Source organism: Colletotrichum lupini, chromosome 4, assembly GCF_023278565.1.
Source record: "Colletotrichum lupini chromosome 4, complete sequence".
NCBI classification, from domain to species: domain Eukaryota; kingdom Fungi; phylum Ascomycota; class Sordariomycetes; order Glomerellales; family Glomerellaceae; genus Colletotrichum; species Colletotrichum lupini.
In genome coordinates this window covers 1,694,277-1,721,323 of record NC_064677.1, presented here as the reverse complement: position 1 = coordinate 1,721,323, position 27,047 = coordinate 1,694,277, and the positions used below count along the sequence as shown (strand labels likewise).

The following is a 27,047-nucleotide window of genomic DNA, read 5'->3' as shown; positions in this document are numbered from 1 at the left end:
TTCACCTCTGCTGAAGGAAAAGTGTGGATGTATGTGGGAGGTCAAAGTAAACAATGGCTTTGTGTGGGAGGTGAGTGTTTGTGAAGAGGGGAGGTGCAGGAGAGCAGCCTTACTTGGTCGAGGCCAAGGTCGAGGATCAAGATGGGGCAGACAGTCTGTTGACTGAAAGGCGTGTGATCAAAGGACGTGTGGGATTTATTTTTGGTCAACAGGGGAGATCGTGTGCCTTGTGATGGTGAACAGGTCAACACCTCACTGACCGAGGGACATCTTCTCGCGTCGTGCTTGCCAAAGAGAAAAGAGTGGAAGAGTCCGCTGAAGAAGCGTAAAGAACAGGAACAGTCTGGGTGAGTGGAGAATCGCCGGGGGTAAATGAGATGTCAAAGGATGACTGCACAGGTGATTTTGCTTCCTTTGTGGGTGGTGGTGTTTCCCTTGGCCTGGGGGCGACGCTGTTCTGTGGACAGCAGATGCTTTGTTGTGATGGGATGATATATATGTGAGAGATGACCTCGACTGGATGGAATACTCGGACGAGGAGATACATCAACTGCCATTCGGACGAATATAATCTCAGAAACCACCTAAGCACGAACTCGGGAAGTTCAAGACACATCGCGCCGGCGCTGGGAATTCGATGCCAGGTGCTATTGCACTTCGGACTTCATATTTGGTATTATGCACACCTCTCCCCGAGTAGTATCGTTGATGATGGATCTGACTAGTTGCATTTCAGAAAGATACGTCTTGAATGAATATACAACCATATTACACAAACGAGCTCGGAAATCTCACGAACGGCCGTGCTGGCGCTGGGAAGACATTGCCGCAAGGTGATATTGTACCTCAGACTTGCCATTACCTACAACAAGTTAGTATCGTCCGCGCCTCTCATCATGTAGCATCGTTGATTTCGAACCTGACTCGCTTCAGCTTTGACATATCCATCATCTACCTGAGGACGACTGTTCAAAGATGTCCACCCCCGATCCCACCACTTCCACCACTTCGATCGCTCCCGTCATTCCCACCGCGCCGGTCACCGACCCACTCCAGCCTGGAGAAAATGACTTCAACCCGCTCCGATCATATCCAGAAACATGCATAGATTTATGGAAGATTTTGTCTTTGACTGTTTTCAGTGTCACGATGATCATCGGTATATTGTTTGCATCGCAGGCTCTTTGGCACAGACGTGAGAGGCACAATGTGAAGCTCCAAAGGATGAGAAAGCAGACGGCTTGAGTTTCTCCTTGGCCTTCTATCTTACAAACTTTCTGAGTGCATTGGGAAGCATCGTTATGAGAGACTTCCACTAATCTGATTCTGATTATCGGTTTTATCTAAGTTCTCAGCACGAATAATCATATTGATACTCTGATAACTTCCATAGCACCTTGCTTGAGGTTCTGCCAGTGTATATCCCTCCCTAGCTGGTCGTCTTCACTATTGTCAAATCAACTATAAACTTGCTTGAGCCCCGTGTGCAGACAAGCGGATATCGGGAAAGTGTTGACTCTGGTAATGAGCACGAAGCAACTTGGATGAAATAAACAGTCACTAGCAGCTATGATACCGCTAATGACTGGTCAACTGGTCAAGATATAGAGGTATGAGAGGCATATGAGTCTCTGTGATCCTATGCTGGTTCTTTGATGCCGCTATATGCCCCTGAATCTCCGGGTGCTCTCGTCGAGTTGAGGACAGATAGCCCTGCGTTAGATACTTGGATCAAAGTCGGCCCAAATCAGAAGCTCAAATTTTACCGATACTATGTGTTTGCAAAATGGTGCTCTAGAAGACCATTTCCACGTGTTCAATCCCTGACCGAAGTGTCGGTGTGGGAGCTCGCGGACCTTGAACCTGGAAATGCGCAACACCGGGCTCCGAACTTGCTGGCAACCGAGACATCAAGTTGCAACGGTGCACATAGTACAGTGGCACGAGACATCAACGTGGTTTCTTTCAAGCTTCCTCAGCTGTGATTCGAGGAAGGCGGTGACGACATCCCGGTCACTCTTGGGTGGCCATGATCGCGCGGTCGTTCCCCTTCAACTTACGCAGGGAGGAGCAACAAAGACTCGATCTTTCCGACGAGTAGTACAATCGTAGAGGACGGAATAGATCGGTGTAACCTCGCAACGACGCAGAATCGGTCCGGCGAGAGGAAACCGAAACCTCGTGTACCTGCCGCTTGTGCGTCATGAAAGGTGCTTCTCCCCTCAAGCCCTCTGTCGTGGATCAACATCAAAAACGTCGCTGCTCGAAATCTTGAGCTGTTCCTGCCATCCTCCTGTTTTTGGAAAGGATGATCCTGCCGCTAATGTCGTGCAGAGCAAACGGTCGCCTGACTTGGTTGGGTATGTGTGACGTGAGGGACGACTTCCACCTAGATTGGGAAGGTTCCAAGGACAAGGATATGGAGGTTGAGGAGTACGATGCAACTTCCGCAGATGACCTTGGCACTGGCGACGGGAAGGAGAGATCGGAGACTTCATCCTCTTCCAGGGTAGATATGGCAGTTGCTGTCGGCAAGCTTCCCATCGAAGAAGGTAACTTCCTCCTTTCGTGGAAGCTCCAAGCTGTTAGCAGTCCAAGGACCAGAGTGTCTGTCTTCTCCCATATAAACCTCCCCAACCCGACTCCCACCCTCTCTTCCATCTCTTCTTTATCCTTCGTCTGCCAACGACACCACAGCATCCCTCTACTTTTTTGGACCAACACACATTCTGCCAGCATTCCTTTCAAGTCACTCGTTCCACTCAGAAATACGCCACTCGGCAACATCAAAAGCCAGGCCACCGAGATGTTTTCTCTCTCTATTGTCACTCTGACACTAGCTGCCCTTGGCATTGCCAGCCCCATTGACGTCAAGCCTCGTCACCACGAGGAAGTCAAACCTCGGCATCATGAAGAGATTCAACCCAGGTCTCACAATGTCCCAAGCTTCGAGACACTGAAACGTGAAACAACCACCAACGTGGGCTCTGCCATCTCCAAGATGATTCCCGGCGTTGGAAATGATTGGGGATGCAATCATGTAAGCTTCTTTTCCCTCCTGTCTGCTCGTTCCATCTCTTCTGGATCATGCTTCCTGTCACATCTCCACGCATGTACCTGTATCTACTACTGCATAATCAGCGATAAAGCGACAAGAACACACATTGTACCGATGTCACAGAGCTGACAGAGGATTAGATCACTGCCCCAAACCCCCTTGACTGCCCAGCCCTTTTCGCAAAGATACAATCCGGGCAAAAGGATGGAGTCACCGTATCGACCGACAAAACTTGCTTCACCCAGACTCATGGTACATGCAAGGCCACCGTCTGCTCAGCTGGTGGAGTTGACAATGTGGACTATTCGTTGACAACTGCACGGATGATGAACCCGATTCAAACAACGTGCATTGTCAATGGGAAAAGTGGCTACTGGTGGAACGAGAACCACACAGTCTACGTCTCGGTCACGCGTGGCAACTAGGATCGTCGCGACCTTCGCTTGAGACAGTTTGAAGAGGATCCAAGTGATGAGGTCCCCGAGGAGGAGGAGCCGCAGGATGAAGATCCCGAGGACGAAGAAGACTCTGATGATGACGAAGAATCTGACGATGATGAGGACTCTGACGATGACGACGACTCTGACGATAACGAGGACTCTGATGAGGATGATGAGGATGATGAAGAAGATGGCGACGATGACGAAGACGAGGTTGAGGACAACGAAGGTGACGGAGATGATGAGGGCCCTGAAGACGAGGAAATCCCCGAGAATAGCGAGCCTGTCGAAGAGGAGCCTACTGAGGGAGAATTTGTTCGGAGACGGAGACGAGTCTGTTGAAGACAAGGCTTTTGATGATTTGATGGGCTCGAGATGGTAGTTCTTCCGATGCATGGTCGAAGTGCCTGGCACTCAGTCGCCAAAGCTACCTAGACACCTGTAGCATGAATTAACTATAAAAATTAGAGCATCGCATCAAGAAGACGATCATGGTGTTATTTTGAGAGGGCTTCTTGCCTCGTCATCTGTCCCTTGCAAGTGAGATCATCACAAATGAAAACCAATGCCATTTGGAACCAATATGAATGGTCGTAGAGAGGGTCATTCTGGGTTTTTGGTAGTCAAGTATTGGCGAAGTTGTTGATGGATGTGCAGTGACGCAGGGCCAGGTGGATCCTTTCGCAGACAGCTGCCGCATGCATGGTGACCCCTGCTCGGGATCTGCCGAATGGTGGGGAGCTTGAGATCCATCATCAACATCAACATTGATCCAACACCCAACACCACGAAAACGACCTGCAATCTACTTTACAAAACTTAAAGCCACCATCATACTCAACCTTGATCCTTGGCGCCGCGAAAGTACAAGCTGAGAATACCAATCAAACACGCAGTCATGGGTCTGGTACGTCTCTCTCCCCCCTTACACACGCATCACCCACCGCAAAGTGCTGACGACCTGCGTCCCCGGACAGAACAAGGACGCCAGCCACACGTACGTGCACATGCACCGCGCGCGCGACGCCGACCTCTTTGAAGATTTCTGCAAGGAGAAGCTGCCGGATGACGAGGTCTACGTGCCGCCGCAGCACCAGCCGATCAACCCGGAGGACGAGGACGACGTGGTGCCGGACCAGCACGCGGCGTTTGGGATTACCAAGGCGACGCAGCGGTCGCGGGAGGCGGCGTGGAAGGATTTGGGGCTGTCTGGGTTGATGAATCGGGGGCCGCCGCCTGCGGGTGGGTGGGAGAGGGGGCAGGCCGGGGCTGGGGGGAGTGCTGCGGGTGGGAGTGGCGGTGGGAAGAGGTTGCCGCGGTAGAGGGATGGAGATAGCAAAGAGAGACATTTTCTGGGACGAGGTGACGGGAGGCGTTATGGGATACCCGGGTATTGATTTTGGGGACGCACGGCGTGTCTAGGATAGCATCGTGAATCGTGGGTTTTTCTTGGGGTGCCAGGCAGCTTCAACCTATGGCAAGACACAACAACTGCTAATTACAATGGAGTTTATGGATCGAAAAATCTATGACCTTATCGACAGTGGAATGATACTATCAATGTCTTTTTGGGCTTCATGACTGTCTTGTCATTGAGCCTTCCTACAATCCCACCTCGAATTTCAAGGGCCCACGAGCAAGTATTCACAAGGCACCAGAAAAGTAATTCCATCGCCCAAACGCCGCCCATGCTCTTCCTGTACACGCCGTGAATCAAGATACTCCATCGCCTCCTCGACGACTCCCCTCATCCCAAGGAGCTCGGCTCAGCTCTTCCCAAGATAGCCCTCCCTCTCCAACACCTCAGGCCTGAACTTTACCAAAAACACCGTCTTGCCAGGCCACATCTCGTGCTCGTCCTTTGCTGCGATATTATGCGCGCTCACCCTCGCGGGGAAACCCGCTCCATCGCAAATCCCCTCGACGATGCCCGCGACGTAGGCGGCGCAGTTGAGCTGGGACATTTCGCGCGGCACGGAGATGTAGGCGTTGACGAGGGGCTCGTTGTCGATGATCATGTACTCGTCTGGCTTGGCCGGGTCGGCTGATTTCTCGAGGCGGTCGGCTTGCCGGCCAAAGAGGTGCTGCCAGCAGGACTGTTTGATGAAGTGGAGGAGGGTGATGATTGTGAGGGGCCGGGTCTGGGTGCGCGGGGGTTCACGGAAGAGGAGGAGGTCGAGGAGTTTGAGACCTATTGAGTGGCCTTGGACGTTGAGTCTGGAAGCGTCAAAGTTAGTGGATGCCAGGGCAAGGTAAGAGAGAGAGAGAGAAGGGCAGGAAAGGAACGAGGGAGCTTTACCGTTGTTCGAGCTCGGAAATGTCCTTTACGTTGCGCTGGGCGTACGAGACCATCTCGCTAAAAAGGTAGGCGAAGCTGGACTGGCTCAGCTCGGCCGTCTTTGTGCGGTTCAGGGGCCGGTGGTAGATTGTCTTGCCGTTGGAGGGGTATCGCAGGCCGGGCGTCTCCTTGCCCGGGATGCTCTTCGTCGTCGGCAGGTTCGCCATTGTCGCGTGTGCGGTGGTGTGTGCCTAGAGCCCTAGTGTGCTATTCGGTGTTTGCGCTGCGATAGGAGGTGGTCTATATGGTTGTTATAAGAATGGTCGGAGCTGTTTCACGGCTTGAGAGTCGGTGTGTGGCAGCAGCTTGGTGTTTGCGCTTGCGCCGAGAAAGGGTGACGTTTGGGGATGGGAAGGCTGCAGGGTTGGCGGGAGCTGTGGGTTTGGAGTTTGGGTTGCGCGATTGGTGTGCAGCCTTATCGGCGATAACGATAAGAGCTCGCGCAGGGACAACCACCTCGCGGGACGGGAGCTTCAACTGTCACACCCCGAACGAAACACAGAAGAAACGGAAGGGAAAAATAAATATGTGAGAAGATCTACATTAGGAGGCACAATTGTAATCGTACCGTCCGTCTCAATACCTCTGTGAAGCACCCAAAAGTCTACCTTTTGCCCCTCTATCCTGCTATTAGTTTGAGCGCCTTTTGCTCCGTCTATGAAGGTGTAATGATTAAAATCAACCTCTAAGCTTCCCGCTCAACATTTACCAAGTTAAGAATTCTAGGCAGTGGGCTTGACCTCAGCAGGTGTCTCGGCCGCAGCCGGAACCGGAGCTGCTTCAGCAGCAGCAGCCGGAGCAGCAGCTTCCGCGCCGACGCCCTTCTCGACAGCACCGCCGAGGTAGTCCTCCGACTCGCCGATTTGTTTTCCGCCGGCGACCCAGCGGGCCGTCCGGGCTTCGTGCTTCTCCTTGCACATGCCGTTGAGAGCGGGCCAGTAAACGGAGTGGTCGTACTCGAACTCGAGCTTGCCGTCGCTGAATTCGGTCCACAGCTGCTCCTCGGGCACGTACTGGCGCATGTCCTCGTTGAACTTGAGCTTGTCCCGGGTCATGGGGTCGATGAAGGGGGTGATGAGCTTGAAGAAGCCGTTGACCATCCAGGGGACTGTCATGAAGTGTTAGCAGGGCCGTGGCTTGAACTAGCTGAGATGAAGTTAAATGAGATAGCGTATACATACCATTGATGATGAGGGCCTTGCCCAGACGCTCGGGGTAATGCGTCTGGAGAATGTGCAGTACCTCACGAGCCAGTCCGAGGCCGGGCGCCGTGTTGCCGCGGCTCTTTGACGTCTTGAAGTTGATGAGAAGGGCAATCTTCTCCTGGCCGGCGGGCATGATGTCGATGACACGCTCGAGCATGAAGACGAGGTGCTGGACCTGGCGCGGGCTCGGGTCGGTGTTTTGGCGTCCCGGGTTCAGGTAGTGGCAGGGGCGGCGCTCCTTATCGAAGCCGAGAATGATTTGCTTGCCCGTCTCGTTCTCGGGCGAGATGTGGTCGGCGGTGAGGGCCTCGACGCCGTACTCGCGGCGCCAGGCCAGCGTCTCGAGGAGACGCTTCTCGGCGTCCTTGGGGGACCATTTGGTGGCGCGGAGGTAGCGGAGGAGGCACTCGCGCGTAAGCCACTGGCGCTCCGAGTCCGTTAAGGGCCCCGACTTGGCGACGTGGGCGGCGGTGGTGCACTTGACTTCCGTCCAGGCGCGGGCTTGGGAGAGGAGGCCGTCGTATTTGGCCTGTTGGTCTGCGGTGAGGGCCGGGACGGCCGGGGTGGAGGAGGCCGGGAGCGGGAGGGCGATGGGCGTCTTGAGCGGGCCGGATGCGGTGGCCTTTTCTTGCAGACCGGCGGCGGCGGCGGTGGAGGCCGGTGTTTGATCGGCGACGGAGGCCATGGCGGGCGTGACTGGCTGGTGGGTGGTGACTGGTGGACCGTGGAACGTTGTTTCCCTTTCCTTCGGAGGAGAACAGATCCGGTTGAAGGTAGGTTGGATTTTTTTGACTTTTGCCCTTGCAATACGGATGAGATCGTGGCCGTAAGGGGTATGGTGAGGTGGGATGAGATGTGCGCGGGGGTGGAGGGGTGTGTGCGTTCGTTCGCCCGCGTCTGTGGTCTACCTTAGCAGAGATGGAAAAGATAACCAATGTCTGCTTTTCGAACTTGTGTGCTTGTGTCTCGGACCTTGGAGGGGAGGTTGGGGAAATCGCGATGAGTTTGTTTCCCTCGCGCAGAAAGCCACACCGCTAGAATTGCAGTCACGACCACGATGAGCTTACGCGGTATTGATTGACGGTGAGATTGGAGTCTGGAGAGGAAAGGAGATGAGCCCATGCCGGGAAGCTCAGTTCCGGCCGTTAGTGTCCGCCCCAGGAGACCCAAAAGGGGACCCAAAAGGCGCGCTTTCTTCGGGACTATGTAAGGTAGGTACTCCATAGGCCCGCCATTGATCAGCCGGGTTGCGCGCATAAGTTGAGTTTATTCTGTTTATCTGAGGGATATTGGGGATGTGTCTGGGTCTATAGTTCTCTATGCAGCCCAGGGTATCACGAACTGTTCCAAGATTCACATACTATCAAGGCCTGCGGTTGGCGGGTTACATTAAACACCGTTGAGATGGATGGTCAACATGCTGCGCTTTTTCCGAGGTGGCAGGGTGATGGCGGGCCTTGTCACGCGCAGTCTGCAGCGCTCCTCGGTAAACCCCGCGCTAGGCCGGATCAAGTGGGTCCCGGTTCCAACGTTCTGAGAGGACCCTGATGCCTCCCCATAACGAAAAGTGCCTTACCTAATAATATACGTACTGCTCGGTTCGGGAACGGAGGCAGTTCTCTCCTTTGCTACCAGTACGTATTCTTTAGCTGCAATGACGCCGGCGGCGATGTGAAACTCGGATCTTCACTCAACCTTCAAGACAACCCGCACACGCCGCCGTCGCAGTCGTCCCCTTCTAACAACGGACCAGAGCCCTTCCTGTCTCCGCCGAGTCATGGGTGCCACTTTTGCGCTGTCAACCAACTTCGAACCTTTTGCAAACCAAGGAATGCCAGCGAACCGGCGTGTCAGTGGCCACCATCAAGTGTCACTTTTAGATGCTTCGTACGGATCCTCTCACTTCATCTGATCTAGAAACTCCCAGTGGCATTTAGAGAACGACGAACCCACCAAAGCACCACTATAATGTACAGAGACAATAATCCATACGCCATCGCCGATGATGGCTGAAGATGAGGCTTTTCCAGAACGGACCGCTGGCTAACTGCGTGGAACGAATCGAACGATCAATAACTTCTACCGTTTCCAGGCTAACGATCATCCGCTGCATATGTCGCGTGGTCAACATTAGGCTGCCCCAACGTCGAGACGGCGCTCCAATCAACTCCATTCCTCCCTCGGCCGGTCCCTCGGCCTTCCGTGTCCGTGGCTGATCACGCTGGTCTTCTTGGGGACGTTGGAGACTTTGGAGCCATTCCCAGCTGCCCGGAACTCCAGCCATCCGAGCTGTGGCTGCAGCCGAGCGCCTGGCTTCTCTCCCTCCCGAACTCCCAAGGCCCGGCACTGGCCCTGTCACCGTGTCACACTCTCTCAGAAGCAGCACTTTGTGTGTGCGCTCTCCACCCCATCCATCCACCTTTTCATCACTCGGTTCTTCGTTTCCGAGCCATGGTCCATCCCTCGAGAACCCTTCTCGTCCAATCCAAACACACACACACACACCCAAAACCATGGGTACGTCGCTTGCTGGCTCGACTAAACCATGAACACATCTCATCCGTGCGGGGATGCGCCATCGTCCCAGATGTCTCTTAGGTTGGATGCAGCTCCCTCCCGCCCACACCGTCGTCTATCCAATATCACACTTTCTGCAACCCGCTGCTGCTCTTATTCCAGCGGCTGGCCCCATTCCAGGCAACCTAGACATCTCGGGAGAGCCCTGCCTGTTCAAACTTCTCACTCCGGCTTCTGGACGGATCGTCGTCACATCAGCACGCCCCCACGAACTCCGCCCAGTGCCGCCGGGAACTCGAATGTCCATCACTGATCGTCGCGGCTCCCGGTCTTGAAAAAGGGCTGCGTGGTATCCGCACCGGTAAACCTTCAAAAGAAGAAAACCTCCGGATCGACCGCCAGGATCAGAGCTCAAAAAGCCACTGATGTTTCACTGGCATTTCTCCTTCCTTTTTGCAGCTCTACACCCTCGGAGCTCTTAAAAGATGGTCACCATCCTCCCTTTCCTCTGGCCTTGCCCAGATCTGAAGAAGATCTCTCTTCCTTCACGCGATAATCTATCTTCTTGGCTCAACATGCCGCTCTCCAACTACCTCGTTCAGGCGTCCATTGCGGTCTTGTTGGTCATCTTTGGGATCCAGATGCAGACAACTGCCGCCCAGGCTACTCCGCTCACTTGCACCAATGTCGACCAGCCGAACCCCATCTTCAGTCAGTACCCGAATAACGCCACCGGTCTCTTGAACGTCACCATGGTCATCATCCCGATCCCCATGACGACTGCGCGCCAAATCATTCCGCAGCAGTATGGCATTCTCGAGGGCGCATACAGGGCTCTCATGCCAAACTTCCCAGCCGACATGTATCCCGTTGTCGTCCAGGCTGGTCACGATCACGATATTCGTTTTCAGGACTTTGGAATTCCCGACTTTAGTGTAAGTCCTGCTTGCAGCACGTTTCCACCTGGAGAAACTTTACTAACATCGGAAAACAGAAATCTGGCTTTGAGTTCCCCTTTCTGGACCTCCTAGGCGACGGCAAATCATCGTTCCGATGGGCTCCCGAGCAACTGATTTCGGCCTCCAACCCCGCTGCCGTCACCGGCTCCCAAGCGTACGGCACCGAAGTCCACGCCGCCACCTTTACCCCCGAATGCAATGCATACTCGGCTACCGCTGGAGGCGGCACTTCATTCAACGGTACCGCCGGCGACAAGTACATGTCCCTCGAGATGAAGAAGTTATCGTGCGGTGGCAAGGCCCCGCCTTACACGCTGGCCATGTTCGATACCATCATCAACCAGCCCATCTTCGCCAACGGCTCGACCTGCGATCAGCAGATCCGCCTCTTCAACACCTCCGTCACCACCGGAGCCTTTGAGCCTGTTCCCGTACGCGGGACGCTCAAGTCGAATCTTGGACCGTTCCAAACCGATGCTTCCTTCTCCGACGTGGCTGGCTTTCAGGCCGCTACGCCCTTTATCGAAAATAACTATCTTCCTTGCGAAATGTTTAGAGGATATAACCCTGTTAAGACTACTTGATACCCCCTTTCTCCATTGTGGAGGGAGAACTTTTTTTTTTTTCTTTTACAGCTTAATTTCTATTTACCCCCTTTTTTCGGCGGTGGTTTTTGGCCTTTGGCTTCGGCTGGAGCCAATGGAAGGAGACTTTTACGATCTGAATGACGGCATGACGTACATAGTAGTATCGGATGGATGTGAGAAGAAGACTAATAGAGTCTCTTACCCTTTGTTCAATATACATAGCGTGAGCCGCATGGCGCCACGATATCTGAACACCTTGTTTTCCTGAGATTTGTTGATGTAGACGGATGAAAGATGTAATTGGTTTGGAACCCCCCTTCTCAGCGTTGCAAAACCGAAACCGAGATCATTGCTCTCCAGCGAGACGAATGGGGTAGGTAGCAACCAGCGTCTCTGGATGCGATTGCATCCGGCGTTGAGCGTTGTATTTCTGCCACCCACCGCTTTGCGGTATCACCTCCGAATTACGGCCGCGCTGGGAGTTTTTGTTGCCGATGGAGGGAGAATGTTGACTGTTTTCGGCTTGCAGCTATTAAAGACACGCCCGGCAGATACCTCCCCAATTGCCTGTCACGGACGCTTCCGTACGTCTCCACTTTTCCCCCGCCTCCGTCCCCGGGTGAGATTCTCCACTTTCAGGAGAGTCGTGGCAGAATCAAGGCTGAGGCGTCCCGCACTAGCTATATGGCTGATTTGGAGGTCATAAATGATGGCGACAATCTAGTAGCCGGGCCAAATGAGGAAGAAACAAAAGTAGATCTTGGGTTTGTCCAGCCTGTAAGTAAGTAACGAAACGGGCAGCGATGTTTATTGCAGCGCGGGAAGTCTGGTGAGAAATTTGACATTGTCGCCGGATTTGCTCTGGAGTCGAACTCAAGACGTGTATTATGGTTGATGCAAAGAACTTGATGAAGCGATCTGGGGCAGAAGGGCGTTGTGGCACGTAGATTCTCCGAAATGTGAATGATCGGCCTTCTCCGCGATAGCAGAACTCACCAGAAAGCGCGGAGACCGGACAGTGAGGATGGGGGGTTACATCTGCTTTTGATTCACTTGTAAGGACGGGGAGTGAAGTAGGTAGACACTGCACAATGTTGTTCTCCTTGCAGGTATTCGTGTCGTTTGGCATCAAAAAACTCACAGTGATGACTTGTTTTCTTCGACTTTGACTCTTTGCGATGGGTTAAGAATGCAGTGCAGACCGCGTTGCAGACTTGTGGGTTGTATAGTACAGCCCATAGCCTGGTTTGGTCCTTTACGAATTCTCGCTGCTTACATTTGACTCTTTTTTGGAGAGTGTGTCACGCCTTCAAACTGTCTTGAGCCTCTTAAGATGGGTCGAAATCGCAGTGCAATTCGAATTATTGCAATGCCTGCATGAGCTACATGTAATAAGTCACAAACGCAGTAAGTGCCAAAAGGGGAGACAAGATTCGCACGGAATATTAACCTTGCATTGAATAGCAAGGCTACGTAGGTCCGCTTGGGATGGGTTAGAATCGCAGTGAAGATTTGCCTCCCAAGTGTGGGTCCTTGGTGGACTCGAGATGCGAATTGCAGCAAGGAAGTTGAAGAACCAGCTTCAAAGACATTCAATCTAGGCCTTATTATATCCCTCTGACTGAGCTGTTTTGATTTTCTGGAGTTATCGAATACCAGGGCGCGAATCTAAAGGGACATGGCTAAGCAGAGCGTCGCTTCGGCTTGCGTCTCGACATGATGTGCGGCTTGGCAACAAGCTTGATCATACTCGGTGTAGATCACCTCCGGGAAGCACAACGAATTTACAACATCACAAAATTAGATATGCTAAACCAAATCTCACATAAGCAACTGTCACTTAAACCATTGCTTTCTTAAACATGAGATAGGTTCATGCAACAATGAGGTATCGGGGCGGGAAGACGGAAAGTAGACGCAGAAGAAGAGGCTAATTCAAGCGGCTGAGAGAATCCATTAATGAATTGGGTTTACATTGCATCACCCACCACAGAGAATGCAATACAGCAGCAGAAAGCGAAGCAACTTTCGTCCTACCTACAAGCAAAGAAAAAGGCCAGAGAACCAAGGGAAGGGATAAGACGGCAACTAGAGACGAAGGATCGACGAATGGCGCGCCTCAGAATGTGACTTTGGACGGAATTCAAAACACGACTGGAAACACTGCAGGGCCTCCGTCCGGGGAGGGGGACTCGAATAATGTGTGAACTACGGGGGCCGCCTGGCGGCTTTAGGATCGCTGAAACAGGCGTTGTCCTGCTTAGTCACACGCTATTCTCACTATTACTGACTCTGTTGTGCTGAAAAAGATGCACTAACGATTAACAATTAGGACTGGAAAGAGAGTCTGGGGCTTGACGGCTTGTTGGGGGGGAACATCGACGACCCCTGTCCTGAAACTTCAGCCTCAGACTCTGGTGGTATCTGGACATGAGACGACGGGGAACCGAAAACAGGACGGCGTAACGAACCGAGGGCGGTTATTGTAGGCGAGGATGAAGGAGAAACAGGGGAAATGGATGGGGGCAAGATTGAACAAAAGAACGATATGGCCCGTATGGAAGAGCCTTCGCACCTCTTTTTGGGTTTTGCCTCCTCTTCTTACGTCTTCTTCTCTCCTTGGCGCTGGCGCATTGTCTCTAGCATCCAGTGCTTTTTTGCAGGAACTTCAGTCTTTCTAATTCGATTCGATAATTCTCTCTTTCATTGACTTGCTTGCCGCCGGTTGATCCGCTTTGTCTATTTCACTACACATAAGAAAGACACTCATTCGAGAAAACAGAGACAACTCGCCCAAGATGGACATGTCGGACGCAAAGTACGCCAACATCAAGTTCGAGGACCACGATGACCGGAGCAGCACCGAGGTCGAGGAGTCGCTCCTCGGCACCGACGACAAGGCGTGCCGCCGCTGCATGGCCAAGGACTACCACGACCAGCCGGCGAGGAGGAAGAACAGGTGCCTGGCGATGCTCAACTCGTCGCGGTGGTTTGTCGACACGATACTGCTGGTTGTGATCCTGGGCCTGCTGGTGAGGGAGCAGATGCAGAAGCCGCCGGTGAATACGTGGGACTTTGGTGGGGACTTGACTGGTGTCAGCGGGCATTGTGAGTTTATTCCTTTTCGTCGCCAAGATAGTGAGACGACGAGAATGAGGAAATCCGGGTTGCTGACTTGATGAATGTGTAGTCTCCCAGCAGATCAAGACGTTCACGCCGGATTACGAGGGCAAGTACGCGCCCAACGACACGTCAAAATTCTTCACGGATGAGACGTTGAACAACTGGAACGAGTTGATGCCTTGTAAGTAACTCAGTCTCTACAACAGTAAGAGGGTTGCAATTCGCTGACACGAACACAACAGATGGCATGGGCTTCCAGTGGGTGAATGACACGCACAAGTACCACGACCTGCCGACCCCCATCGTCTGGCCCGAGAAGACCGTCTTCACCACTTCCATCACCCATCAGCTGCACTGCTTGGTACGCTCTATCATTCAGACCTACCCTCTTCTTGTAAATGTTTACTAACATTCCATCCAGTTCGCTGTCGTCCAGACTTACTCTGGTATCAAGTCCGGCCACGAGATTCCCGACGACCATCACTGGCACATGATTCACTGCTTCTCCTACCTTAGACAGACCATCATGTGCAGCGCCGACATGGCTCTTGAGGGTCTCGAGACGACCTTCCCGGATCACAATGGTGGTTCCGACGGTTGGGACTCGAAGCATGGTAAGTCACCGCACATCATGATTGAGATCAAGCAGAGCAGTCGAAAGCTAACAATATGCTCCAGTGTGCAAGGATTATAACCAGGTCAAGAACTACTTGGAGAGCGTCAGGGCGTACGACGACAGAGAGATCTTTTAAAAAGCAGAACAATTAGCACCAGCATCTTAGGCATTTCATTTCAAAAACCTACACATTTTTCACTCAGACTGGGTTTTATCAAGCATACCAAAACATGAAGTGAAGTTTCTCAGATGCCCATTCACAGACTCTCGCACTGAACTAGGTAGCCTCCTCATATTCGACACGATGAACGGCTCTCCCTAAAACGTCCTTCACAGCTGGCTGTAGATTGGGGAGCTTGCTCCAAGGCTGCCGCATAAACTGCGAAACATGGGATTCCTCCAGCACCTCAGCCGGCGTCATCAGTTCCCATTCCGGCAGCTCAACCTCGGGCAGCGGCACACAGATACCGCATCCACCGGACCCCCAGCGACAATAGCAGTCGTTCCCATCCACGCGGCCGGGGTCGCCGTACCCTTCCCACACCTCCCGGTCCATCATCCGGCCCGTCCAGACCTGCCGCTCAAACTCGCGACTGGAACGCCAGACCTGCGCCCACTTCACGTCGTCCATGCGGAAGACGTTGTTGATCTTGGTCGAAAAGAAGGACATCTGCCAGTGTAGGCCATTCCAGACCTTGGCTGGGAGGCGGTCGTCATCCCACTTCCACTTCCACCAGCCGCCTTGTGACTCCGGGTGTGAGGGCAACCGCCATCCGACGCAGTTGTTCTCGATGAACTCGTACGTATTGGACACGCAGGCCATGGAGGCGGCGCGGACGGACATCTCGGGGAGTAGACGGGGGCGCGGTCCCAGGACCGGGTTGCCGTCTCTGTCGTACACGACGTTGGGGTTACTGCACCAGGCACGCATCTCGCCAGACAGAAACGACGGACACCTCGAGGCCCTGACGCGGGCGACGGCCCAGTACGCCGACTTGAGGAAGCGGGCCTGCGTGTGCGACTCCATAGCCAAGAACTCCCCCATGAACGATAAAGGCAGGCTGCACATGACGGTCAAGAACCGTGACATTGCATGCATGGGCTGCGCTTCTGCCGCGGGCTTCCGCTTCGAGGGATCCTCCCTCTCACGCTTGTTCCGCGGTGCGAAGCGGATGCGTTCAGAACGATATATCGTGGCGTGCCACGCGTCGAACTCGGCGCGCGCGAGGGGCGCGGGGAGACACTCGTCCATCTGCCTACCCAGGTCAGCGCGGTCGTCGAGAAGCTGCGCACGGAGGGTAAAGAAGTCGTTTGAGTGCGGGATGTCCCACGCGGGGAGGAATGGTTGGCGAAGATCGTAGGGGTTCCATTCCCACTGGAGGCCGACGGCGTCGCCGTTCCAGACGGTCTCTTGGTGCCTCTTCCTACACGCCGCTTCGGCGCGGCGGACCTCATCCGTCTCGAGGTACCGTTCGATGGTATCGCTAAAGGCTCGGAGGAGATCGCTCACGGGGATGGCGTACTCATTCAGCGTGGCCTTGAAGGCGCAAACGACCTCGACGAACTCGTCCTTGCTGTCCCAGCGCTTGAAGATTTGCTCGGCGCGCGCGAGACGGGCTTCGTAGGTTTCGCCCGCGGGGCCGCGGACCACGCCTTCCGCCATCGTATCGTTGCGTGATTGCCATTCTGCGCCGCGGGGGTAAAAGGGCTGTTGGTAGTACGCTCGCCGGATGAACTCGAGCCGGAAGAAGGCGCGCTGGAGCTTTGCGCGGTTCGTCTTGGTCATCAGGACGCCCTCCGATACGGGCCCTCGTTCCTCGTCGTGGGCCGTGTGCCGTTCAAAGGCGTAGATCAGGTTGTTGGGGTTTTCGGTGCCGTCATCCCTGCACAGGGCGGAGAATTTGGGCTTGAGCGTCGTGATGTCGGGGCCCCATCGCTCGTCGGGGAGTTCGTCGGGGCGGCGGTCCTGCCAGCTTTCTTCCCACTCTTCAAAGGAGGCGTAGACCTTTTGAGCCTGTGAGACCCTGTCTAGGAGCTGGTCCATGGTCTTGACGAGTTGGCAGAGGCCGGTTAGGTCCCATTGTCCGCGTTGTGTACACGGAGACTTACTCATTTGGGGGCCGGCGCTTGCGAATGCTCGAAGATAATAGGAGATGGTCAGTCTGGCTCTGCCAGAGATAGATCCTACAACACCTTCCGGGGGCGGAGGCCAGTCCGCCACGGTGCCGTTGGCGTAGTCTTCGTCAAACGCGCTTCTGGCCGTCTTGCCCGGATGTTTCAGGCGGCGATCGACGCAGCAGATGGCATCGGACCAGGCTTCTGGGGCAATGTGTTTCCGAAGAATCTGTACCATGTTGTCTTTGAAGACCTTGCGGAGTGTAGGGTTCTCTTCGCAGAGGTCCTCGACGTCTTGTATAGATTTTTGCGCTAGCAGATCTTCGAGTAGGACTTCGACATTTGTCGTTGGGTTCGATTCGGCGTCGGTTGGAGGGAGTGGCGGTAGCGGCCGAGGGAATTGTGGCAGAGTGTCCCAGAGGGAGATCGCGTGGTTAGAGACGGCGTTCCTGAACGGTCCGAATAAGATGTCTGCTGGCCTTTGGAAGAAGGAGTGTTTTTGGACCTGGAGCTCACTGGGTGTTTCCTCCGCAGGGCAGCCTTCCTCGATATGATGATCGTAATTGATAGGCTGGTCCTCCTCGGCGGATTGATGTTCGTCGATGGAGTGGTTCTCACTGGAGGACTGATCTTCACTGCCGGTGTACTCACTAAAGGAGTTGTGCTCGTCATGAGAGTGATCTTCGCTTGAGCTATCCATGATGATTCTTTTACAGTTCAGTTTCTACTTTTTGATTCTGATAGGTATTGCTACAGAGTAAGACACGTTGGATTCGACGTTGACTGAAGATATAGCCGGTAGCCTGAATGGATGCCAACACAAGGCATTGTCGACACCGATTCCTGTCCTTGTATTGTTTGTTTGCGTGTCTTTGTCTGGAAAGTCCTCAGTGGTCAAAGAAAGATTATTCTATTGCACCCATGCCTCAGAAAAAAGAACGATGCCCAAGTGGCCGCGCGGACCAAGTGTTTTGTTGGCATGCTGTTGGTATAAGACGTGCAACGCATCACTGTCAGAACAATGCCTTGTTCAATCAGCATGAAACTTGAGTCTTGTCGGGACTCAACCTCTAGCTCTGTCTGGGATCATTGCTCATGATGAAAAGACTCTTTCTCACAAAGGCAGTCGAGCATGGTGACGCTCAGCCTTTGTCTGGTCTAGGTATGGCCCGAAACTTGCCCAAAGAAGGCTCATTTCGTGACCCTCGGGGATGAGACGTCACTTGGACGGAATGATGAAAGTCCTTCATCTTGATGTTTTTGGCCTCATTGACTACAAAGTATGAGACATATCGTTGCTAGAAGAAATGATCCCCTGTAATCAAAATCAAAATGATCTCTATTATGTATTAAGTTAAAGTAGTGTTTCTAATTTTTTTTCTTTTTGCTCTGATGAAGAACCACGCGTGGCTTCACCTATGTCAGAGCCAAGTGCAGAGTGAGTTGCGTCAACTCCTTACTCCCAAGTAATGTCATCCAACGACTCATCAAAGACGTCGTAGTTGACATCATCCTGGTAAGCAAGCAGCTCATCAGAAGGCAACAACAAGTCTCCATCGGCGTCAAAGAGCGTGTCATCGAACTCGACGTCGAGCGGGTCGCTGTCGTAAGCGTCCGAGACGTCGTCGCCGTAGTCGGCCCACTGGCCGAGCTCACGGTTGGTAATGCCGAGGAAGAGGAGGTAGCACTCGTCAACCTCACCGTTGGTGACGGTGTAGGTGAGGTCCGGGGACTTGAGCATCTCGAGGCCCGCATCGACGTCTTCGCCGACGAGATAGATCTTGGCCGTCTGGTCGCCCTTGTAGGTGCAGACGGCGGGGAAGAAGATGTTGTCTTCGGGATCGATGGCGGCAAGGATGCTGGCGGTGCTGTCATTGTCGTCGTAGTAGAAGGGGGTGAGTGCGCTAGTGTACGCGTTAGAACTTGAAGGATTAAAACTGCCGACTCAAGGAAACTTACACATAGACTGAGGTTCCGGGGAGATTGGCCTCGTCTCCGGAGCGGAGACGGCTGACGCCGAGCTTGTCCATGGTGTTGTTGTAGTAGTGCAGCACCTCGCCAGTCGGCGTGGAGAGAGCGGCCTCTCCGTAGCCGGCCCAGAGGGTGTTGCAGGTGATGTAGTAGGGGAGCTCGTTCTGGGTCGTGTTCTTCTGGAGGTAGACGTTGCCGTCGCTGCAGGCGGCGAGAACGTAGCTGTTGTCGCTCTCGAGGGCGAGGGTGCTGAACCAGTATCCGTCAAAGGCCGCCTCATCGAGGTCGTAGGGAATGGCGGCGAGGTCGGTGCCGTTGAAGCCGAGGTACTCAATCTCCTCGACGACGTACTTGGTCAGGTCGGCAAGCTGGGTCGAGTTGGTGGTGGAGTTCGTGGGGACGGAGACGTTATTTGCGTCGCGACGGTACTCATATCTGTTGTAGGGAGTGGAAGGTAGGGAGCGCTTGTCATCGTGGAGGCCGAGCTTGCCCTTGCTTGTACCATCCGTCTTGTTGCTGTTCAATTGTTAGCATGGTACTTGCTCTAGGTGTCTCAAGGATTATGATGAACATCTTCACTTACCCAATGCAGTACGACGCAATGATGTAGTCCTTGGTCTCGTGGACGGGCCAGTCCTTGTCGAGGAGCCCGAAGCCCTTGAATTTGCCCGTGACATCATTGCGAACACTGAGTGTAGTGCTGATGCCACTGCAGTTGTTGAGTGGCTTCAGTCCAGCCTCAATACCGTCGGTGCCGTTATTCCACTTGGCTTGGACAGCAATGGCTGCAGCGGCCTTGATGGATGGCATGGTCTCGATACCAATGGAGCCCTTGCACCTGGTGCATCCGCTGAAGGTGGTGACGCCAAATTCGAGGCCGACGGGGATGCCGAACTGGGCGGCGATCTCAACCTGGCCCTCGGCCTCGAAGCTGGGCTTAAACTCGGGCTTAAAGCCAATGGACTTGGAGCCGCCCTTCTTCCAGTCGTAGACAAACTTCGCTTTGGCGATGCTGACGTCGGCGCGAGCAACGGCGGTGCCGGTCATGTTGAGACTGAACTTGACCTCGGTACCGATGGAAAGCATGGGGCCGACAGTGACGAAGCCGAGGGTGAAGGGCGAGAGGGGGATGTCGTACAGGTTGTTGCGGAACTTGTGCTCCTGGTAGTACTGAGCGTAGATACCGATGCCGAGACCGACTGAGATATCGATGTCGCTCTCGATGTAGCCATCGGTGATACCCTTGATGTTCTCGATGGTGATGTTGCCCTTCGTCTTGAGGGATCCGGAGAGGCCGCACTTGACACAGTAGAGGTTGATGAAGTTACCCTTGGTGACTGTAGTCTGCTTCTTGGATCCCTTGGGACGCAGGTCCTTGGGCGAGGGAATGGTGCCAAACGACTTGAGCAGGAGAGCGTCGTCACCCCAAGGGGTCTTGACGGCCTTGGCCTCGCTGTCCTTGTCCTTATCCTGCTTCTTAGGCTTGCACGCGTTCTTGAGCTTCTCCTTCTTGTCCTTGTCGTTCTCGGCCTCCTTGCACTCCTTGGCAGGCCAGGGGAGGAGGAGCTTGTCAAAGTCCTTCTCGAAGCGGTTGGGCTTGCCCGTGAGGATGTTGCCACCAACCTCGACAACTGTCTTAGCGACCTCGACGACCTTGGCGCCAACCTTGACAACCTTTTCGCCCGTCTTGACGACGTTGTTCTTGGCGGCCTTGGCTCCGGTCTCGATCTTGTTGCCGAGATTGACGACGCCGCTCTTAATCGCCGGGCCGATCTTCTTGAAGCCGTTACCGATGTCCTTGAAAACGGTAATACGTCTGGCGAGGGTCGAGTCGGTCAGCTCACCATCGATGTCAACCTCGGAAAGGGTCTCGTTGAAGCTGAAGACATCAGACTCGAAGTAGCCGAGCTCTGTGTCGAGGTCATCGTCGAAGTAGGGTCCTAAGCACGCCGTTGGGAGGCCGTACTTCTCATCCACGGGAGCTACACAAGCAGCCGTCATGGTAGGAGCAACGGAGTACGCCGGAGTCACGTCAGTCTCAGTTGCGGTGGGTTCAGCGGTAGCTGCAGGGTTGCCGTAGTTGACGTTCTGGCTGCCATAGTTTCCCCACACAACATTGATATCCTTGGTGACATCACCAATGTCCTTAGCCTGTCCTGCAGCAGTGGCGGAGAGGGAGTTGCGGTCAAAGGTAACAGAGTTGGCCTGGAAGTAGCATCTCTGGCCCAGATCGTAGTCACCGCACTCAGGCGTGTAAGTGACGAAGATGATGTTGTCTGCCTTCCAGTTGGACGCGCTGTGGTCAAAAGCATTCTTGTCACCAAAGGTCATGACCAAGTTGCCTTGGCCCGAGAGCTTGACGTCGGTGACGAGACCAGAGTGGTCGAGAACGATGGACGGAGCAGTCCACTTGGGGGTAGCAACAGCATAGATGCCACCTCCATTCGAGCCGGCATCTTGCGCGTAGTGGATCGGAGCACCAGCGCCGCTAGGCTGAGGAGTGAGGTTGTTGACATCGTTGAGATCGTGGTTGTCTGGGATGGCAGGCTTCAAAGTCGCGATGGGGCCGAGCTTCGAGGTCGGAAACTCGTACTCCGTGCTGGAGGAAGCGGCCGTTGCGGCAACAACATCACCAGAGGCAGATGCCGTGCCGGTGGCCAACGTGAGTGTGCGGGTTGAGTTGGCCGGAGGGTGGAAAGTCACACCGGTGCTGAGGGGCACAGACACAGATGCAGTCCGGGTAAGGGAGTTGCCAGACTGGCCCGAGACAAAAGTCTCGTTCCTTCGGTTGAGATAATTGCGCTGGCCTGGGTGTGCGAGGGCACCGGATAACCCAAGCAGGGGAAGGGTAAGAGACCACTTCATGATGAAACGAGTGTGAGGGATGATTTAGATCAAAAGTCTGTAGTGATGAAAATAATCCTGAAAGAGGAACGAGTGTGGTCAGCTAGGTATAGCTGGTGATAATCCAAAGTGATAAGAGACAGAAACAGAAGCAACTCAAGCCATGAAAGAGTGAATGGCAGAGAGGAGTTGGTTGAAGGACAAGAGTCGAATCCGGAAGCTGAGGACGACGATTTCTGGATTATATGGCAATTCGCCTTTCACGAAGAATTCCCATCCTTCGACCTGCCGAAATTTCGAGTCAGACTTGCCTTGGTAAAAGACCATCGTCTAACACCGCGATAAGTCGACGTTGACAGCCGCATCGGGGGACCATCTCGTTTGGGTCTAAGCGAGGACTCTAAGTTTCCAGGCGAGGCTCAATCGAACGACAAGAGACACCATCTCATGCAGTAGTCAGGGGGTAGTTCTTCAGTGATTCAGGAAAGGGTATCGTCTTTCGCTATTGCCGCGAGCACTAGTCCCCTTACTTCGTTAGCGGCCGGAACATAACCAAATAGTCGGTACTGTGGCTCAACATCGCGTGGGTTGTCAAAGGCGCCGGCCGATCAGATCGACGTTTGGTTGGTCGCACAACGACATGTGGCGGCCAAGCCTCTCAGCCGCAAACCCCCTGAGTAACGATTTTGCGCACGCCACGAACGGTGGCCGCAGCAAATAGTTCGCAAAGATGTTGGCTTTCTCTGTCAAGCCTGCCCGTCAAGGTTCAAGGAGAATCAGTGCGGCACGGCAACCGGGGACTTTGAAATGTCCTAGCTTGTGCGGTCAACGAGTGTCATCTCGATCCATCAGGTTGGTAATCGAGTGGGACGAGCAGTCTAAGCTTCAATGGATTAAGGTAAGAAGCCACGTGGGGTCGCCGAATGTCTGGCGTCGGATTCTCAGTGCTGCAACAAAAATTGGCTTGCCGAGTAACCATCTCGGGCGCTTCAAGCATATCCTCATAGTAGTAGAATATGAGAAGCACGCGCGGCAAGTCAATGTCGGATGAATAATTTAGGCGCCTCTTGCCCGATGACTTGGAGAATTTCTCTGATGCTGTTTAGCATTCATGTTCTGTGAGGTTGTGTGGACTCTGCTGATTGACTTGGTCATAGTGCTCAAGCCATCGAAGACAAGAGCCGGAAGACATAAAGACTTCAACGAGACGGGTGGGCTTGTCTATCGAACCAGACACTCAACTACTTGCGTGGACTGTTCGCATTTCCTGTTGATTATTCTCTCTCCTTCATCCATCAAGATCGTTGCTGGGACCAGTGCGGCCGTGCGTTCAAGTCGGCCAAGCCTGGCTGGACTGATGCAACAACTACATTAGAATCAAGTTCATTCTAAAGGGAATGAGAAAACAGAAAGTCTGGCTCCATCAGTTGGGTTTCTCTTGGTTCCCGTGTCAATACCAATCAATTTGCGCAATGTTGATGCTATTTCCAGCTTTCTCTCCCGAAATTGAGTTGCTGCCTGCGTGAAATGGGACCAGGATTGGAATCCTGCAAGTGCTGGGACGGCGATCGCTTATGAATCGCACCATGGCATGTACCCCCAACTATTGCAGTGCTGGTTCAGCGCTCCCGGAAATAAGCTTCTCTTCCGAAGAGGCCCGGTAAGCAACTAACATGAAGCGACCATATGCGGACTCTGGCCTCAAATACTTACTCACACTACCTGTACATGTACGGATCTATGTTCGTCATTTTCGATACAACGGTCTCAATTGAAGGCTCTCAAATCAGATCTTTCAAATATGAATAGCATCGAAGTGTCTTACACGTATAGACAGTGGCGTCATAGTACGATGCCCACTCCCGTCCCAAATGTGGTGGCGCTGTGCCGCATACCAAAGTCCCAAAACGCACGCCACCATGGCTGAATAATACTGAACCTAGCAAGCTGGCAGCAAATATCGGACTCTGGGACGTGGTAGAGATCATGCAGGGCAGCAACACAGCGGCGGAGTGGTTGAAACCTCAAGATCGACAACTTCCCTCGGTGCTCGACGACTCAACGCGAGAACGCCATTAGCGCGGCGCATCTAACTGCATGTTCCCTGGCATCAACACTACGCGCTTGCCCAGGAATGTCTCTTCTGCAGCCAGGCAGCTCCTGTGGCAGTGTTAGAAGCAGCCGAAATGACATCAATCATGCTGACAGCGAGGCAGGCTGGCGGCCGACCCCAATCCCTGTCACACTCCATCAGGCTGCACGGCGTGGTGCAGGTTGACCGGATGTGAGATCTCTGATAAACCCGATGACGCCGCATTTGTAGAATTTCAATTATCGAACGAGCTATCCAGTGCTTCTTGACCGTCTGTACGCAATGCCTTGAGCACTGGACCAAGCCACGACCGCATATGTCGCTCCAGAACGCATACGAAAGCCGACAACCATGGACTCGCCAAAAGAGAACGGAGAAGATGCCTTATCAACATCAACGAGATCATTCGCCCCGCTGCTTGTCGAAGACAGAAAACCACTCAAGGAAGCCACGCAATTCAAGTTGACCAAGTTTCGGCAGCGGTTGTGGGATAGGAGGCAATGGAAGAAGGCGTCGCTGACTACATGGGAAGATTTTCGCCAGCGACTATGGGATCGCAGGCAGTGGATAGAGGCTTTCGTTTCTGCGTTTCGAGACATTCGAGCTGTCCACTGGTACGCGGTCCTAGCATGGATATTGGCTCTGACGTGGATCGGAGGACTCTGCACCGTGCTGGCGTTCATCAGCAACGCAGAGCTATATGGCGACTCCGCCTGTAAACCGGACGGCAGTTTCGACGTGGAGATGAACCAGTATAACCTTTGGTCTTCCTCTGGATTCTTTCAGATCACCCTGGCATGGGGCAGGTTTTCCTTTGCGGATGCCAAAGTGATTGACGTCGCTTGGGATGTGGTAAGATGACGGATAACTCAAAATGCATGTGCCTTTTGTTCGTCGACTGACCAGCCACTCGCAGATCTTCGGTCGAGGAGGGCAGGCTCTGCTGACGTGGATCACTTGGAGAGTTTTTGCCGACTACACGACGACCTCAATACAAGTGAAGCCCGTGACGTACGACTTTTTCCGCAACATATTCCTCCAGGACCAACCAAACTTTTGGTCAACGTGGCACATGATACGAGACTTTGCTCGTTCACGAGGGCTCAGATCCAAACTAATGATGGTTATCATGGCCTTGGTCACCATCTTCATCCTATGCTTCCCTACCCTGGGCAGTGCAATGACGGGCTACGTAGCGAACAATGACGCATATGTTCAGGGTTCCAACGGCATGTTGATACCCTTTGATGGCTTCGAGGTCGTTGGATATGTAATCCACGATGGCTGGAGGATCGGTATGGAGGGCAACACCACCCTCACTTTCCCTGGTCGTGAGTGTTTTTCTCAGGGGGCCTTCCCGTGAACGCTGAGCTCGCGCTGACTTTAGACAAGACTCTAGTTCCAACACTTACAGTGGTGCAAGCTCATGGGCACGCCTTCTCGGTTGTATAGAGGATGATAAGAGCTACTCTGACTACTCTACTACCTGGTGGAACTTTGACGAGTCTACACCAAAAACCCAGAGATGTTCGTTGCATCGAAACGTTTCAAACTGTACGTATAGTTGTCTCGCAATAATAAAACGAAGTGTCGACGATCCGCAGGACCTTGCGATGCTAATATGTTCCCTTTTGGCAGATGTACAAGAGTACGGATTCTACGGGTTGAAAAACGAGAGCACCACTTGGATGAACGAGACTATGCCAGCTCCGGCCCTCAACATATCGGCTTCCGGTCTTCCTTCATACAGGAACCTGCTGTACGGTTGGAACTGGACAGATCCTCGCACGGGCTTGATGCCCTTCCAAGACGAAAAGAACTTGACGTACACTGCCGGGAACGAGACCTACTCCAAGGAATACATGAAGGCGTACGGGAGTTGCCAGCCAATGAGCGATCACGGACTCGGCGCCGATGCCGGGCGAGAGAGCTACCAATGGGGCTTCTCCTACCTGCAACTTTACATTCTCGTCCTCTTGCTCGTGCTGTGGACGTTGAGTCTTGCTTACATGTGGTTAAAGGCGCGATTGACGATGAGGATGCGTCGGCGGTACGACGTGCCGAGGGGCTATAAGGGCGTCTTGGAGCTGTCGGGAGCCATACGCAAGGAGCTGCAGGAGACCGACCCGGACGAGCTCTCTCACGACCAGCTTTCGGAAGAAATCAACAAAAGCCTAAAGGGCGGAAGAATTCAGTTAGAGTTGGCAGACTCGCCTGCCACATATGGCATCTGGAGGGCGATTTGGATATGGTCCAAGGAGGAAAAGTGGTGGATAGGTCCCGTCTTGTTGATGTTGGCGCCATCGGTGCCGCTCATAGTCACTAACAATTCGTTTAGATAGTGGCTGTTAGTGCCGATGAGCTCTCTCTTGCTTGCTTCGATGGTAGGCCGGTTAGAGAAAAGCAGGATCGTCATCGCTCTCGTAGGTTTTATTATCGGAACGATCACATTCCTAGGAGTTTAGTATAGAACTAAGAGTTATAGATACGGCAGCATATATAACTATGTTAGTATCCCTATTACAGGGTAGTTAGTTCGAACCGTAGTTAATAAAGAGATTAATTAAACTATATAAATATCTACGTAATAAGTATAAAAAGGAGGTTCTAATTATAAGTTAAGTTAGCTACGATAATTATAAATAGGGCCCCTAATTAGCCCTTACGTAGTTAGCTATATACCGCGGTTAAATTAGACTTTTAATTTAATACTAACTTTCTCTTTCTTTTATTAATTTAATTATTATAATTAGAAATATAATTTAACTTTAGGCCCGTTTACTAAGTTATCTCCTTTTCCCTCTTTTCTCTACTCTTTTTATATAACCTATTCCTCTATTTATATAATAACTTTTCTATTACTTACGAATTATTTTAATCCCTTATTTAGTACTACTTTTATAAAAGCGTCTACGAGGTTATTTTTAGTATTAATCTAACGGATCTTAAATATCTCGTGCTTTTCGTACGATTACTTAAGAGCTATAATATTAATTATAAGCCTCTTTTTTTTCGTCGTTCCTAATTTAATAAGGTATTTATATAGTGAGTAAGAATTAGTATAGATAACTATTAAAATAAGTAAAAGGCTAATTCGATTAGTAATTTTCTTTAGTATTATTAAAATCGTATAAAAGAGATTAATACCGTTAACTATACTATAGACTTTTAACGCTAATATA

General features: G+C 52.8%; 13 protein-coding genes across 13 annotated transcripts; 9 read left to right on the top strand and 4 right to left on the bottom strand.

Annotated features, from left to right (window-relative positions):
• Window positions 1–1,655: 1,655 nt before the first annotated feature.
• CLUP02_07645 (uncharacterized protein) lies at window positions 1,656–3,840 on the top strand (the record flags this gene model as incomplete). The annotated part of the gene is made up of 5 exons (XM_049286639.1): window positions 1,656–1,981; window positions 2,072–2,196; window positions 2,277–3,166; window positions 3,199–3,465; window positions 3,511–3,840. 5 exons carry the CDS (start codon window positions 1,656–1,658, stop codon window positions 3,838–3,840), a joined length of 1,938 nt encoding a protein of 645 aa, XP_049143782.1.
• A 556-nt stretch (window positions 3,841–4,396) lies between these two features.
• CLUP02_07644 (Apc13 domain-containing protein) lies at window positions 4,397–4,820 on the top strand (the record flags this gene model as incomplete). Its single annotated transcript, XM_049286638.1, has 2 exons — window positions 4,397–4,405; window positions 4,476–4,820. 2 exons carry the CDS (start codon window positions 4,397–4,399, stop codon window positions 4,818–4,820), a joined length of 354 nt encoding a protein of 117 aa, XP_049143781.1.
• Window positions 4,821–4,916: 96 nt separating this feature from the next.
• On the bottom strand, window positions 4,917–6,003 carry CLUP02_07643 (transporter particle component; the record flags this gene model as incomplete). The annotated part of the gene is made up of 4 exons (XM_049286637.1): window positions 4,917–4,970; window positions 5,054–5,239; window positions 5,301–5,715; window positions 5,798–6,003. The coding sequence occupies 4 exons, from the start codon at window positions 6,001–6,003 to the stop codon at window positions 4,917–4,919; spliced, it is 861 nt and encodes a 286-aa protein (XP_049143780.1).
• Window positions 6,004–6,558: 555 nt separating this feature from the next.
• CLUP02_07642 (CRAL/TRIO domain-containing protein) lies at window positions 6,559–7,726 on the bottom strand (the record flags this gene model as incomplete). The annotated part of the gene is made up of 2 exons (XM_049286636.1): window positions 6,559–6,944; window positions 7,018–7,726. 2 exons carry the CDS (start codon window positions 7,724–7,726, stop codon window positions 6,559–6,561), a joined length of 1,095 nt encoding a protein of 364 aa, XP_049143779.1.
• Window positions 7,727–8,458: 732 nt separating this feature from the next.
• CLUP02_07641 (uncharacterized protein) lies at window positions 8,459–9,010 on the top strand (the record flags this gene model as incomplete). Its single annotated transcript, XM_049286635.1, has 3 exons — window positions 8,459–8,563; window positions 8,677–8,894; window positions 8,959–9,010. 3 exons carry the CDS (start codon window positions 8,459–8,461, stop codon window positions 9,008–9,010), a joined length of 375 nt encoding a protein of 124 aa, XP_049143778.1.
• A 46-nt stretch (window positions 9,011–9,056) lies between these two features.
• Window positions 9,057–9,893, top strand: CLUP02_07640 (uncharacterized protein; the record flags this gene model as incomplete). The annotated part of the gene is made up of 3 exons (XM_049286634.1): window positions 9,057–9,092; window positions 9,176–9,558; window positions 9,629–9,893. 3 exons carry the CDS (start codon window positions 9,057–9,059, stop codon window positions 9,891–9,893), a joined length of 684 nt encoding a protein of 227 aa, XP_049143777.1.
• A 150-nt stretch (window positions 9,894–10,043) lies between these two features.
• CLUP02_07639 (uncharacterized protein) lies at window positions 10,044–11,101 on the top strand (the record flags this gene model as incomplete). Its single annotated transcript, XM_049286633.1, has 2 exons — window positions 10,044–10,493; window positions 10,553–11,101. 2 exons carry the CDS (start codon window positions 10,044–10,046, stop codon window positions 11,099–11,101), a joined length of 999 nt encoding a protein of 332 aa, XP_049143776.1.
• A 1,962-nt stretch (window positions 11,102–13,063) lies between these two features.
• CLUP02_07638 (uncharacterized protein) lies at window positions 13,064–13,234 on the top strand (the record flags this gene model as incomplete). Its single annotated transcript, XM_049286632.1, has 1 exon — window positions 13,064–13,234. The coding sequence occupies one exon, from the start codon at window positions 13,064–13,066 to the stop codon at window positions 13,232–13,234; it is 171 nt and encodes a 56-aa protein (XP_049143775.1).
• Window positions 13,235–13,902: 668 nt separating this feature from the next.
• CLUP02_07637 (uncharacterized protein) lies at window positions 13,903–14,979 on the top strand (the record flags this gene model as incomplete). Its single annotated transcript, XM_049286631.1, has 5 exons — window positions 13,903–14,212; window positions 14,295–14,408; window positions 14,470–14,588; window positions 14,649–14,841; window positions 14,906–14,979. The coding sequence occupies 5 exons, from the start codon at window positions 13,903–13,905 to the stop codon at window positions 14,977–14,979; spliced, it is 810 nt and encodes a 269-aa protein (XP_049143774.1).
• Window positions 14,980–15,120: 141 nt separating this feature from the next.
• On the bottom strand, window positions 15,121–17,658 carry CLUP02_07636 (uncharacterized protein; the record flags this gene model as incomplete). Its single annotated transcript, XM_049286630.1, has 1 exon — window positions 15,121–17,658. The coding sequence occupies one exon, from the start codon at window positions 17,656–17,658 to the stop codon at window positions 15,121–15,123; it is 2,538 nt and encodes an 845-aa protein (XP_049143773.1).
• Window positions 17,659–17,765: 107 nt separating this feature from the next.
• Window positions 17,766–18,008, top strand: CLUP02_07635 (uncharacterized protein; the record flags this gene model as incomplete). The annotated part of the gene is made up of 1 exon (XM_049286629.1): window positions 17,766–18,008. One exon carries the CDS (start codon window positions 17,766–17,768, stop codon window positions 18,006–18,008), a length of 243 nt encoding a protein of 80 aa, XP_049143772.1.
• Window positions 18,009–18,414: 406 nt separating this feature from the next.
• On the bottom strand, window positions 18,415–21,794 carry CLUP02_07634 (uncharacterized protein; the record flags this gene model as incomplete). The annotated part of the gene is made up of 3 exons (XM_049286628.1): window positions 18,415–18,862; window positions 18,918–19,445; window positions 19,513–21,794. 3 exons carry the CDS (start codon window positions 21,792–21,794, stop codon window positions 18,415–18,417), a joined length of 3,258 nt encoding a protein of 1,085 aa, XP_049143771.1.
• Window positions 21,795–24,216: 2,422 nt separating this feature from the next.
• Window positions 24,217–26,207, top strand: CLUP02_07633 (uncharacterized protein; the record flags this gene model as incomplete). Its single annotated transcript, XM_049286627.1, has 4 exons — window positions 24,217–24,717; window positions 24,782–25,196; window positions 25,258–25,419; window positions 25,504–26,207. The coding sequence occupies 4 exons, from the start codon at window positions 24,217–24,219 to the stop codon at window positions 26,205–26,207; spliced, it is 1,782 nt and encodes a 593-aa protein (XP_049143770.1).
• Window positions 26,208–27,047: the final 840 nt, after the last annotated feature.